This window comes from Lissotriton helveticus, chromosome 8 (assembly GCF_964261635.1).
Source record: "Lissotriton helveticus chromosome 8, aLisHel1.1, whole genome shotgun sequence".
Lineage (NCBI taxonomy): Eukaryota > Metazoa > Chordata > Amphibia > Caudata > Salamandridae > Lissotriton > Lissotriton helveticus.
The window spans coordinates 1,586,934,005-1,586,949,294 of NC_136069.1; the positions used below are offsets into that span (position 1 = coordinate 1,586,934,005).

The following is a 15,290-nucleotide window of genomic DNA, read 5'->3' on the forward strand; positions in this document are numbered from 1 at the left end:
TGTTGTGCTGACTGGAGTTGAATTGTAAATTATACTATTCCAAAGTCCAGAGCTTTCCCTAAGGCAAGTCGTTGTAACGACTTGCAAGGTAAAGGAATGTGTTGTAAAGACGATTTGTGGTTTGGACAGCGTTGTTAAGGAAGGTGCTGTAAATGCCGAACTACAACCATTCTTGGCATACTGTTAGCAAGAACACCATTAGACTGCAGAGTAAGAAGTGTAAAAAAAAAAAAAAAAGAACCAAGACAACTGGTTTCTGGAGTGTTGAAGTAGGAGCAGGAAAGTAACGTGAATATAAAATATTACATTTTAAATTATATTAAATATATTCATATATAGATTATTACATTATAATTATATTAAATATAATCAGGTCTATTTATTTAGTCTCAACTCAGTTTCCTTTCCCTGGCCTCTTAGCTCCCAGCTGCTGCTGAGTGGTTAACAGTAAGTCAGTCATGTGATGTTATCAGTGGTCGCCGGGTGTGTGAAGTCACTTCCGCTACCCGTGGAATCTTCGGGAATAGATGCAATGGCCATGAAGAACCGGCAGGCAAAGGCTACCTGAGGTGACTGAGCAAGATCAGCAGGGAAAATATGAACCCCTCCCTCCGCGGCTGGCCGCCGTGCATTCATAAAGAAAAGACGCCAGTCAAAATACTTTTGTGTATGAAATTTATTAGGAAAAAAGAAACCCCCCATTTTCCTCCTCCACAGATTTACTATCCAAGAAAACAGCAAAATGTAACAAGGATAGACAGGTAAAGCTGTAAAATATTTCACTCACTAGGCCGGCGAACCCTAGTACCAGACGTGCTTTACAATATCTACAAAATGTATATACAAAGGAGACCACAGCAAAATATGTCATTATTCAAAACACTCTGAGACATACCACGAACTTGTGTTTCACATCCACTTTTGAAGCTTTTTTTCGCCTGGGGGTAGCTGCATTGCGGGTAGCGTCCAGCCCTGCTTCCGCAACACAGCGAGCACCTTATAGTTGGCATACATTGCTCTGGGGTGGCTTTTAGGAGCCACTTCTTCTAATTTATGTGTGGGCAGCAACTCACTTTCATAGCAACTGTTCAAATGCGGAGTTCCTTTTTTCTTTTGAAAGCAGAAAAATGCCTAAAGAAAAGCAGGGGTTGTTGGTGCCAAAGTGGACTTCAAAAAAACTACCATCTGAGAATATTATCTAAATAATCCAGGGGCTGATTCGCAAAGCTTTTTCTATGAGTTTTGGTGGCTTACTCCATTTCTAAGTGCGAGTTCTGATTCACACCGTAGCTTCCTCTATGAGTTGTCGCCTCTTACTCCCATTTTAGTCTTAATTGTGACTTACTCATGAATTTCTATGAATCCCACGAGTAATACTTCCTTACTCAGAAAACTAAATATTTTGTGATTCGCAAAGCTATTTTCTGTGCTTTAAACTCGGAAATGTATCATTAAGTCACCCTCAAGCCTGGAGTAAACTATGACTACTTATAGAAAAATCTTTGAGAATCAGAGACTAAAAAAACTGTGATTAAACATATAGACTGCTAAAAAAATTGACCTGAGAGCAGTAACTACAAAAGTTTTCAACAGTTACTTGAACCCACTTTGGAACACTTGTCAAAAATACGACAGGATTGGATTTATAATAGTAAATGAATCCTAAAACAGATGCAAAGAGTGAGTGAGTGAGTGAGTGAGTGAGTGGAGAAGTGTGGCTCAGGGGTTAGAGGCAGCAGACCCGGAAGCTGAGATCGGTCCTGGACCAGGGTTCAATTCCCCGCCTCGGCGGGTCTTGGGCTAAAAATTCCACGGACTCGATAATTCTCGCCCCGGTGCCTCCTCGACTCACGGGTTCACACTCTGCGACTCTGGGCAATAGCTTGCTTAATCTCCACAACGGCCCCTCGCAGCGGGATGCCTGACTTTCACCTTGTGGATACCCTGCTATCTCACAGGGGAATACCAGGAAGGGTTCCCTAAGCAAGCGCCGGGACACCCACTGCGGGTAGCTGTGCGCTATATAAGCTCAACTACATTTACATTTAATAACTAAACTGTGGAAGTGTGGTTGACATTGTGGCAGTCAGTATCATATAGCCAGTATTTTTCCATCCTGTGTTTACACCTTTAGGTTTGGGATATATTTGCACTGTAGCCAAAAAAAAGAGCAAACTGTTTCTGTAGTACACTCCAGTCCATAAAAGAGTCCAGTAAAAATGGTGCAAAGTGAATTTGCTTTAGAGGGGTAACATTTTGTGTAGTGTTCTCCCCAACAGCCTTTGGCAGTCTGCACAAAGAATGCCTCTTACAGAAAATGTCTGAGATGGGATAGCTTTGTGTGTGGTCTGTTTCTCAATAGAGGGCAGGCTGCAGAAATCCTTGACCCTTACAGACAGGAGAGGCTCATAGGCAGTGCTTTATCAGATCTTCTTTTCAAGAGACAGGGGCAGAGTGCAGAAATACTTGACTGCTAGACAGAAACAGGCTGCAACACCTGAAGATACTACAAGTAAAAGCTTCTGCAGGCTCATGTTCCCTGCACCTGAGTAACCTGCCACCCAGCAGAACTGGCACTGCATTTAAAACCCAGGTAATAAGTGTTTGGTGGGGTCAGTTCATTTTTCATGGGTATTGGGCCACGCAAACAGGCCACCGGCTTGGCACATATGGAATTGAATGGTGTCATACCTCATCTGTGGGCTGGTATGCCTCCACCCACCACTTGAAGAGGTCTCTCCAATATTATGTACTCTAAGAAAAATTTACAAAACCTTACACCTGGTGTTACTACCAAGAATGTGAAATCTTTGCTGTAACTTGGTAGTGTGCTGAGATATGAATGCAAACAAATTTCACCAAAAAGAGCATTATGCTTTCAAAAGAGAAAATCAATTTTAGTACAAATAAGTGAAGCATACTTTTTTCATTTGCTGCTTTATCTTTACAGCTAGAAATGTGCTTGCTCTTTCGGTAAGGGAGTCGGTATAAAGAGATATCTTCAGTAGTCATTCCTATACATGCTATTGGCCAACATTACCAATTTACAGTAGCTACACAGACCCTACAGAATATTTTACAAAGCATTTTTCTAAAGGCAACTCAGAATTGGTAAGGCAAATGAATACATGGTCCATTTAGCAATTCATGTCAAAGCTCACAGGTAGCTCTGCAAACCTCCTCTCAACACACTACATATATTCAAAATAAAAGTATATATTATATATTTGTATTATTTGTATATATAGATAAAAAAAATTAGTCTTCTGCCAGTCCATGTTGTTGTTTCATTGTCTGGCAAAAGGACATTCTTTACAGCTCAATAAGTAGGCCACAGGGATGTGTCTGATATGTCAGTGGGTGCAGCCATTGTGAAAAGAGGGGACCAGAGGTCAGGAGGGCGCACAAGAGGAAAGAACCATAATCCATTTGTTGATTTCCCAGAGCCAACTTTGAGCATCTCCACCAATAGCTTGCCCTTTTGTGCAGCCGCGGTCCGTGCAGGTAACAGTGGTGGGGCCGAGTGAGGGGGGATTTCGAGGGACGATGCAGAGGGAGAATTAAATAAATAACTAATTTTGCCTCTGCATCTTTACTCGAAATTCCCCTCACCCAGCCCCACCACTGTTACCCGCACGGACTGCGGCTGCTTTTGTGGCAAGGAGACAGAATACACCAGCATGGAAATCTCAATCCCCGCATTACTGCGTCTCTTTCATACTGAATGGTTGATGAGTGTGGTTCAGGCAGAACCTATGTGGCAAACAGGCCTTACAGTTTTGATACATCACTCCTAGTCTCCCCCCCCCCACACCGATAGGTGTGTGGGGGTTAACTTGCCTGAAAGCAGGAGGTTGATGTGATCCTCATTATAAGACACAGACAATATTTCCTCTTTATATCACCACTTCCTTTCTCCTCCAGCATCCGCATAACCACATGGGAGAAAATGCCCCAGCAGAAAGACTACTGTCAGTGTAGGAGAACATGCAGTGTTTTAGCTGGACGTTCAGAAACCTACTAGTATGGTATGAAATAGCCCTCTTTGAGTTTTGTGTGTATGAATAGTTTGTGCAAGCTGCAGGCATTCTGCCTACACCAATGTATACAGTCTTGTTGAAATCTTCACTTGCCAACCTCCACCAGTGTTTAAATGAAATCAAGTATTGCCTGTGCAGGGCAAGGAGAAGGTTTGATCTGCTTTTTGAGGATGGACAACCCTTTGGCTTCCTTCAGATGTCTCTGTAAGTATTCGACTTTTTGTCTCTGTAATTGTGTAATAACATGGTTATCCATAAGAGCTATCTTTCTGTTTTTAGCAGTCTGCTGGACAAGCAATACTGGTTTAGGTCGGACTAGATTCAATGTGATAACTCAAGACTAATTAAATTCCTTTGAGACAGACTGTTGTGCAGGCATTATTCGTGGCCATTGCCACAGTGGTGATAATTTCATTAAAAGGGGTGGCCTAGTAGTCGATTGGCCTAGAAAATTAACCATGGATCAAAGGTGGCCTCCTGAGATTTGTCATTGGCATTAAAGTTATTCTGCTCAAAGAACTCCTTGATTTTGGTTGCCTTAAAGGGCACGTGACAGTAGAACTGATTGTCTATATGTGGATTCCTCACCTGAAAGTCAACACACTAACAATATACATACAGAATAACAAATTCAGAAGGCAGTTGTGCATCATAGCTATAATAACTAAACCAATACAGTCGATCAGTTACATTCTCAAATATAGAGCTTTCGCACTATGCTTTATATTAGAGAATGTTTCATGCAAAAATATTATCCACTGGGCCTCCGATTGAGAAAACAAATTTTTTTTCTGGCAAAAGTATTGTGAACGCCTTTAAACTATTGAAATCAGTCCTTTTGGACCACACTTATTTAAATAAACCTGAGTGTGGAAAATGCCAATCAGCAGCAAAGACTTGTGAATTGAATATAGTGCAATAGAGACATCTGTACTTTAATCTTGCTTCCTTCTTCTTAGAAGGCTATAAATGTATCTTCCAAAAGAGTTGCATTGAATCGATACATTAAAATAGCTGTGTTTTTTGTTTAGACAAGTGGTCAGACGCAGGCGTACACTCTTTGTTTAAATGTATGTACGTGTATTTGAAGATAGTGGTGATGTGGGATTAAAATGGTAACTTTCCAGAATATCTTGAATATCAAACAATCATTTTAGTTGCAAAACATATTAATGTGAAGTGACTCACTCCAAGTTAAATCCTCCCATAGGGTCAAATTATTTTGGTATCCGCTTAGCCCTTTAAATCAACATGAGGTTCTTCCCCTGTTCCAATAAATATAGGATAATTATGTGCTGTATGTTAACCTGTGCCTCTTCCAAAAAGCAATGGATACTCTCAGTGGTTTGTGTATTGTGTCCGCTTGGACGTTTTTCTACCAAACAAATGCCTTCATCATTATATAAGAAACACTATTTGAGGAAACATACTCTCTCATATCTGTGAACAATAAACACATTCTAAGATAGTACCAGTAGTTGCTCCAAGCCCTGTTAAAGCCAAAATGCTCACAAGGTCGAATCAATTATGGAAGATTTAGGCTTCAAATTTTAGCTGCTATGGTTTGGATTAAAGAATCATGGTATTTTTTTTACCTCTTGGCCATTTCCTCCATAATTACCCTTTCACTTATTGTACTAAGCCGATGACACTGCTTTTTCTGTTGTTCTCCCATATTATTCCTTGTACTGAAACTTTGAATCTTGCCTCCATAAGTCGGATTTTATAATCAACATTGCAAATCTTTTCTTTGTGATTCCCTGTTTTCTGATTCTGAATTCCTATTATCCCCAGTTTCATAGCTTGACTTCATAATCAAGCCCCAGATTTGAGATCTCATATTCATATTTATATTTTCAAAACATACTTTCATAATCCTGCTTTCACCTCTGATTTCAAATCTTGCATTTATAGTTTAGAAATTACCTATATAATTTCAATCCCAGCTCTTACCCTCAATTTCAAACTCAAATTTTACCTAAGCTCCGGAATTATAATCTTTCCTTCATTATCTCTGTTTCAATTCATTTATAAAGAACATCTGACTTCAAAGTTTTCCTTCATTATCCTCTCATTTCAGTTTTGCTTTTGTAATCTCCTGCTCTGGATTCTTGCCCTTGTCCCTCCCCAATTCAATATTTCTTAAATCATCGTCGCTCAATTTTCAAGGTTTTTCCTCATCATCTCCTGGTTTTAAGTCTTGCTTTGTAGTCACCTGACAATTTTACCATCATTATCCCAATATCAGATGTTGTCCTAAAAAGCACAATTCTAAATTTTGCCTTTGCTAGCATAATTTCAAATCATCCTTGCGTCAAGATTACATTTTTTCGTGATGAGCTCTGAATTTCAAATTTTGCTTTGTACTATTCTTTAACATTTTTATTTCATAAGCCTGATTTCAAACCTTGCCTCCTCATTCCTCTGGATTCAGACCTCACCCTCACTCTCTTGCAAAGTAGCATATTGCCTTCATAATACTCATTTCAGATCCTACCATTACGATACCCTGATTAAAGTTGTTGCCTTCAGAATCTCATGATTTGACTATTATCTTCATAATCCTGATCTCAGAGCTTACTGTGGAAATTCTCTATTACAAACCTTGCCTCCAGAGTCCATTACTTTTAATTCTTTTTCATGTTAACATTTTACCTTCAAATTCCCAGTTGGTAATGTCGTAGTTATATTTATAGTCTTGTATTTAAAACCAAGGTCTTATGATGTACCATGGCATCTCGAAAGAAATGCTTGATACCCCTACATTTAATCTATTAATACATTTAATAAAAAGCAAATGCGAAGGCGAGAGCAAGGACATGTATTTGATGTAGTAAACCGAGTTGTCTAAAGATTTTCTTGCTCCCAGGCTTGTAATTAAGAGAATGGTCATACTGATAAGTAGCCCTAACAGATGGACTTTGTAAACATTTGTGTGTGATATCTGGTGGCAGGGAATCTTTTGATTTTATTGCCAGCAATTATATGTTAACCTGGAGAATATAGTATTTTCTTTAAAGCCAATCAGTTTTTCAAGGGAGAAAAATACAATTCCATGCTCATTTATTGGCCTTGGAAGCATCACTGGCTGAATCAATCCTGCTAGTTTTAGAACCTGTTAACCGAAAGATACACACAGATCACAAATCCAAGCCCGTAATTCACAGACATTGGTCTACCTCACTCAATGATTCAGTGTATCGTGAAGATCTTGTTTTGTAAGTAGAGGGAGTTGTTGAAAGGTATGTCCCCATAAAAGTTCACTGAATTTGTTAGTAGCTAATCCCAGTCACTCTTAGCCAAAGGTGAGGAAAAGTAGAGGTGATGGTTAGGTTTTGTGATCCTAAGTAACAGCCAAAGTGCTATCTTTTTTGCGTACCATCTTATAGTGAAATACTGTGCCCTACTGTTGACTGAAATTCCCAGCTGGAACAAAGCTCCAATGATTTGCAAGCCAGAAGGATATCATTTTTCAAAGATCTCTTGACTTTCAAAAAAAGCCCATGGCCCATTTTAGACCACTTTAAAAATGAGTGCACATGACATCAGGGCCATCTGGTGCCTTAATATTGTTGAATTTGTTGGCAGCTGTCGATACCATGAACCAGGAGAATTTTTTTGTTGAATGGACCTGATGGAACAAATCAAAGTAATGACATTGAGCTAGATTCAGACTTTCCAGACTGTCAGCAGTCATCCTGTTCCTTTTGGAAGCATTGTTTCAAGTCTGTATATCCTGCCTTATCCAATGTACTTTTTAATATTTATTTGGTCCTTCTAGGTCAGTGGACCAGAAACCACGAGCTCCAGTGCCCACTACATGGCGATGGAACTTAGAGCATGTTGAGCCTCAAGAGGGCTTCAAGATTGCAGACACGGTGTAATTGATTGGTTGTGGTGCAGTGCTGGTTGCAGGATGATTGAGTTTAAACCAAAAAAGGGAGGTAGAGCTATTCGTCGGATTTGTGCTCCACTCTGATACTTACATAAACAAAGAAAATCCAACTTTGGGGGGGAAAGGGAAGAGTGATCAAAAGGATATTGAAGCACTCAGTGTTTGATAAAATACCCCTCACACACCAAAAGGCCCCTTGGTGTCATGCTTCATCATTGGGGTCTTCGCACCCCTCTATCGGGATGCGGCGTGCTGCGACCTACGGATACGCGGGAGCACTTTCAAGTTGGCTATGTGTAGTGTACAGTGTGTGGGGTATGTGAATAAAGTGAGTAGGGAACGTAGTGAAGGTTTTAAAAAAGTACCTGGCACTTGAGAGAAAAAAGATTTTTATTCCGAACTCTGGCTGGTACTATTAAAAATAAGTGCAGGGCGAGATCAACCTGTTGTGTTAATGAACAGGATCTCTGGTGTGCTATGTTGTCGACATGTTTCGGAGACTGGCTCCTTCTTCAGGACAGGGGCACAAACTCCCTTCCCTACTCACGTCTTCTTCTACAAAAAAAGTGTGATTTTTACAGAAAAGTGAAATTTTTGTAGGAATAGGCTAAGTGTGCCTACAGCGGTCTGCTACAAGTACAATGACCTGCAGAAAGACAAAAACCAACAGACTAATGGTTACCCATGTAGCGGGTAGTTGCAAGACGCAGTCGCCTTGAACCACACCATTTGCTTGATAATAAGCTAGTAAAAACGGACTCACAAGAAGGAGCCAGTCTCCGAAACATGTCGACAACATAGCACACCAGAGATCCTGTTCATTAACACAACAGGTTGATCTCGCCCTGCACTTATTTTTAATAGTACCAGCCAGAGTTCGGAATAAAAATCTTTTTTCTCTCAAGTGCCAGGTACTTTTTTAAAACCTTCACTACGTTCCCTACTCACTTTATTCACATACCCCACACACTGTACACTACACATAGCCAACTTGAAAGTGCTCCCGCGTATCCGTAGGTCGCAGCACGCCGCATCCCGATAGAGGGGTGCGAAGACCCCAATGATGAAGCATGACACCAAGGGGCCTTTTGGTGTGTGAGGGGTATTTTATCAAACACTGAGTGCTTCAATATCCTTTTGATCACTCTTCCCTTTCCCCCCCAAAGTTGGATTTTCTTTGTTTATGCAGGATGATTGAGCCATAATGCAGACAAATCAGATGTCCAGCACTGAGCAAGTCATGAATCAAGGTGTGATGTTTTATAGTAATCTGACTTTTAACATACCGGCCAATGCTGTGACTAATTTGGCATATTGGCAAATTTTATTCGCTTTCCCTTGTCTGCCATCTTTTTTTTTTTTTAAACATACCAACTTGTTGGCCTTAGAAGAAGCTTTTTCTCAGATGCCAGATTGTTAATTCAGCTGTTTTATAAATCTATATGTTCTATACAGTTTGTTCCAATATGTCTATATCTTGAAGCAGCCTTTGGTTTGCTATCCACAAATATTAAAACAAATTAGCAAACGTGCTTCTTTGGCATTCTGACACCTGCACTTGTAAGATCCAGTCTATGGATCTTCACCCATTACTGGACTGGAGATTAAGACACGTATTTCTCTTTGCTGCCGCCAAGATTCCACACATTTCTCAGCTAGACCATCACCATGCTGAAAGTCTTGATTCCGTCTGCTTTACAGATTTAGTGTTTGATGGCTGTCTTATTTAGTGGTGTTTCCAGAACTATTTGGATAAGTATCTACTATTGTGGAATTTTGTTATGCAACTGTTAATGTGTTATGTTGCCCCCGTGGATTGTTGAGGGACGATATAAACTTTAAAGGAAAGTGCATTTAATTGGAAAGGTGTTGCTTGTAAGGAGTACAGGTATAAGATGAACTTTGTTGCCAGGATCCCATTGTAAGGGTGTAATTTAACTATGACATAACTCAAGTGTGGATTGACTGTATATGTGGCAAAAGACATTTTTATTTAATGTGTTGGTGCTACACAGTTGATGCCTGCCACTGTCATGTCTTCCTTGTCTATAGCCAACGTAGTATGGAATTTATAGTATGGATGCTCAAAGGTGAAAACATAACTAAAAACGTCATAATTCAGCCCATGATAAAATAACACAGAGCCTGAGCTACACTGGCCTTTCTCACAATTTAACCAAATTGTCCTATCACTTCTATTCCTACAGTGGGTATGTGCAACAAGTTGTAAAGCACAGTAGGGCTCTTGAAGAACAGCCCAAGTATGGATACTCTATTTCCTGTTAGACACCAGGCATCTGTTCCCTGAAATGTAATGTAATGTAATGTAAAAGCGTACTTGTATAGCGCTACTATCACTCCAAGGACCATCTTGGCGCTGATACGGAACCCCAAAGATGGTAAAAAAACTGGTTTACTGTCTTTGTCTCGGCTCGTACATAGAAATCCAGGCAAGCCGTAGTGTATTTCTCATGGAGATCAACAGCTAACCAGAATAACATATATTAGCCTCAAATGGCTGAAGTTTCTCAACAGTGCCTTTCAGACGAGTATGTTTCACAGATCAGTAGTGAAATTTATGGCCTGAATTTGGAGAATCAGACAGGTGTCTGGAGTCAACCATCAGTCCTTTCCTTTTCTGCCAAGTGACTTTCATTGCCTCTACATCAGGTACCCACATATCACTGGCGTAACGAAAAGTGATGGGGCCTCCCTGCACAGTACTTAGGGGGGCCCCCTCCGGGCTCAATCAGGAGCTCTCCCGACCAGAGTTCAGTGCCGAGTGGGCCCCTTGGAGCTAGGGGCCCCCCCCACCGCGTGGGCTGCGGGGGCCTGTGTTACGCCTGCCACATATCTAGAAATATTGGGACAATTCAGATGCCTCTGTTGAGACTGGCCCTCACTGGGGTAATTCTCTTTTTTCAAACATTCTCACATTTCCACTAGGATTGAAGCACAATAAATACCCATCAAGCACTTATTCCTACAGTGGCCACTAATGCAAACCATTCAAATATTTGTCATAACATTTCTCAAAACAAAATGTATTTGATCAACCCACCCATCTGCTTGCGTGATTCTAGAAACACACCATCAACCCATCAAAAGAAATGTAAAATGTTTTTTGTGTTGTATGACATGCGTTGAATGTGATGACCTTCCTGCAAAAATAGATTACAATTGTATCAAAATCATCAACTGTGTCAAATTTGATCTAGGATAAAATAAACAGCTTAAAAAGTTCTGATTATTCATTTTGGGCATAATTCCGTTGTGAGGTGTTCTCTGTGTCCCTCAATGTCCAGGCAGCCATTCATCTTGATACTTTCTTCTGCTGCCTCCTGCATCAAGTCATATTCCTCATCCAGGAAGTCCAGTGAGTTGTTGCTTGGCAATCCCCTGATGGTGAACTTGTGTGAGACTTGAGCCCATTGCACCTTGTTAGCTGCCACCCTCTCGTAGAGTTCTGAGGACTTGGGGAAAAGTTCTTGAAGCAACCTAAAGAAGAGGGAAAGCATAAAGATTGGTGAAAGACAAGCCAGAAGTCTATTAGGAGTCATGATTATCCTACTCTTATTAGCATATTTTCATTATCTAACAGACCTGTGAATCATGCTGTTGAAATCGGGAAGCATCCTTTACAACGCAACTTTTACCGCGCAGTGCCTTTACGACGCAACTTTTACAACGCAAACCATTACAACGCATTGCGCTGGGGGTCGCTCTAGGATAGGGAATAAGTTTAATTTACTGTCCAACACCTTCCCTAGTGTCCACGGGGACTGGAGTTGGAATAGTAAATTAAACTATTCACTATCCAGCACCCGTTGAAATCAAATAATCAGATGTAAATTGGATGGCATGGGCTTTACTGATCAACCCTCAGCACCGCTTGCACAAAATGACTCTTGTGAGATGCTGAGCTAGGCTTCACACAAGAAAAAGGGGGAGGAGGATGTTACCTTACTTCGACCTCCTCGGGGTAAACCTCATCACGGATAAAGGAGTAAGGACTTTAGAGTTGCAATTTTTAAGAAACGATAGATCAAGTACAAAGTGTAGTAAAGTGTAATGCTTTGTAAAAACGGCCCTCACCCACAACTAATTGTGGCATGCTTCGTCATAGGGCTGCTGCAGCACCTCTTCGCAGACCAACACTAGAGGTGGAGCAATAGGGTGGGGAAGACAACAAAAACACACAGAAAAGGAAAAGGATCCAGAAAAAGATAAGTGCAGATAGAAAGTCTAAAACTAACTAAGGGATATCCTCATAATAATTTAATTCCTGTATTCCTTTGTTAGGGTTAAAAGGTATCTCCCTACCAAAGGAGGGTGGTGAGGTGAGTGTATTAAGCCCCCACCATCCCTCCGTTCAGCGTAAAGGTTGACATGTTTCGGCCGGATTGCGTGTCTCTCCCGGCTTTCGTCAGGACAGTTGGATCCCTGTACTAAATCCCTGTCTATTTATATACTACTTGTACGGAGGGGTACATGAATTTTAAACATGTAATGTTCTTGCTTTTAAAACACACCCCATTATCCTTTAGCAAAAACGGGCTGCATTTCATTCAAAAAAAGATTGCTTTATTGAAAAGCAATCACAGATATAGAAACAGAAAAGTAGAAAGTTCGCGTGTAACAGTGTACAATGGAAGTGTAAGAAGGGACTAGCTTATTGACACATCTAAGATGATGAATATTATTGGTAGTGAAATTTAAGATTAGAAGGAAAGGCAAACCATTGAGGGGAAGCAGGAGAGTTGTGAACAGTAGGAAGAATTTTGAAACGGAGGCAGACTGGAGAATTGAATGTGACGATAGGAGGGTACAGAGAGTAAGCAGAAAAAAGGCGGGAAGGCTACAAGATGCAAAGCAGCGCAGCCAGGAGCGTCACAAGTTTTTTTAGTGCTGAAAGTTGATGAGAGCATTGCGCCAAAAATGTTTTGCATTGTGCTGAGCCAAACCCCCTGTATGTTTAACCAGTATAACCTGACTTTGACAATGCAAAAATCACAAGGATCCGGTACACAGCCAAACTTGGCTTTGTGCCACACCCTAGAGCAAAGTGAAACCAAGCACAATCAGAATATCGTGTGGTATTCCCATAAATATCATGTTCAATTTCACACAATCAAACATTTTACCAGTTGTCATTTTACTGAAACTTGATGTGGAGGATGTACTTCCAGTACCAATCTCACACCAGACAGTGCTGGCTCACCCTTGAGCCTAAGACCACATTTTAGCTTCAAGCTAAAGATTTTTAATCTGGTGATGCAGTATTTTTTTACATTCCTGTAAAGCACGCTGTAGATTTTCATGCAGCAATGCATTTTTGAATTTTAGTAAAATTAGGCTGTAGGAGTAAGGAATTTGTTCACACTCACAGAAGCACAGGGAGCTAGAGACAGAGACGCTTTTAGATAAAGAGTGAATTTTGGAAGCTGGTGTTTATGGGAAGGGCTGAATGAGGCTAGAGGATACAGTTGATCCACTGTGAAATGCGATATTATGAATAATAACTTGTGTTTCACAAAGCGCCATTTGTAGTTGCTTTGTAGTTTAAGTTCTGAATAGCATTAAGAGAACAGTGGAAGCAGAATGACATTATCAAGAAGAGAATAACCAGCAAGGAAGGAAAGCTGAAAGGACAAGGAAGCAGGGGCAAGGGTATTGTTATGTTATGTTAATTTCGAATTATATAGCGCCAAATCACCGACAGGTCTCTTAGCGCTTGCTTTGGGAACCCGTCCTGGCTTTCCCTGCAAGATAACCCCTACTGGGCATCCCCAAGGTGAAGACCAGGCATCCCATCGCAGTGGGGCCATAGTGGAGATTAAAAAAGTGGGGGTGGTGATGGACAGAGTATCTGAATTAAACAGAACACTCGTACCTAGTCAAAAGATCAGGGCTTGATCCATCACCGTTTTTTAGCTCACTGCACCATCCCAGCTCAGAACCTGGCTATATGCAAATTAGTCTGTCCCTGGCCCAGTGCATCATGGGAACAGGGCAGACCAAACTACCAAGCCAATTCTTTACTAAATAACGGTGATGGATCAAGCCCTGATCTTTGGACTGGGTAAGAGTGGTCTGCTTAATTCAGACACTCTGTTCATCACCACCCCCTTTTCTGAATCGTTTTTGGCCACTATAGGTGTGGCAGGGTATACTCAGACATGAGTCTCTTGCTCACTGCTCCATCAGGATTCAAGCAAGCCGGGCCGACGACGGCTGAAATGCCAGAAACCGGTCCCCGGAAGCTTGTCTCCTTTCTGGTGAAGAATTGGCTTGGTAGTTGGGTCTGCCCTGTTCCCATGATGCCCTGGGCCAGGAACAGACTCATTTGCATATAGCCAGGTTCTGAGCTTGGATGTGGCAGTGAGCTAAATAACGGTGATGGATCAAGCCCTGATCTTTGGACTGGGTAAGAGTGGTCTGCTTAATTCAGACACTCTGTTCATCACCATCCCCTTTTCTGATTCGTTTTTGGCCACTATAGGTGTGGCAGGGTATACTCAGACATGAGTCCCTTGCTCACTGCTCCATCAGGATTCAAGCAAGCCGGGCCGACGACGGCTGAAATGCCAGAAACCGGTCCCCGGAAGCTTGTCTCCTTTCTGGTGAAGAATTGGCTTGGTAGTTTGGTCTGCCCTGTTCCCATGATGCACTGGGCCTGGGACAGACTCATTTGCATATAGCCAGGTTCTGAGCTGGGATGGGGCAGTGAGCTAAATAACGGTGATGGATCAAGCCCTGATCTTTGGACTGGGTAAGAGTGGTCTGCTTAATTCAGACACTCTGTTCATCACCACCCCCTTTTCTGAATCGATAGTGGAGATTAAGCAAGCTATTGCCCAGAGTTGCAGAGTGTGAACCCATGATTCGAGTAGGCACCGAGGCGAGAATCCGTGGACATTTTGAGCTCAAGACCCTGCCGTGTCGGGAATTGAACCCTGGTCCCGGGTCTGACCTCTGCATCAGGGTCTGCCTCCTCTATCCAGTGAGCCACACTTCTCCACTACTGAGATCATTAGGAGACCATAAGGATGGGTTTACAGAAGAAGAAGCCGGAAAGTTGAAGGAAAGGACAGGAGTCATCCCTAATAGAGAGAAAGGAAGTGGCAGATGCCAAAGGACTGAGGGGAAGACATTGTGAAGAAGGCATAATTAATATGAGAGTGTTGTTGTAAGTTAAAATAGGGAGAGGTCTCAACAACCAGAAGATAGAGAGGGGTAGAGTTAGGTGTGCATGTGTGGAGATTTAACTCACCTAAGAAATAGAGGAATGAGAACACTTAGGCGGGTGTTAATAACTACTCCACATTACATTGTACACCGTTAAAGGGGTGGGT

At 41.5% G+C, this 15,290-nt stretch overlaps 1 protein-coding gene across 1 annotated transcript in view; it reads right to left on the bottom strand.

Annotated features, from left to right (window-relative positions):
• Nucleotides 1-9,125: 9,125 nt before the first annotated feature.
• Nucleotides 9,126-15,290, bottom strand: part of PDE2A (phosphodiesterase 2A) — a 1,220,867-nt gene continuing 1,214,702 nt past the window's right edge. The window contains exon 30 of the mRNA XM_078658599.1: nucleotides 9,126-11,433. Coding sequence (XP_078514725.1) covers nucleotides 11,187-11,433 — 247 coding nt within the window. The 3' untranslated portion in view covers nucleotides 9,126-11,186. The remainder of the gene's footprint in view (nucleotides 11,434-15,290) is intronic.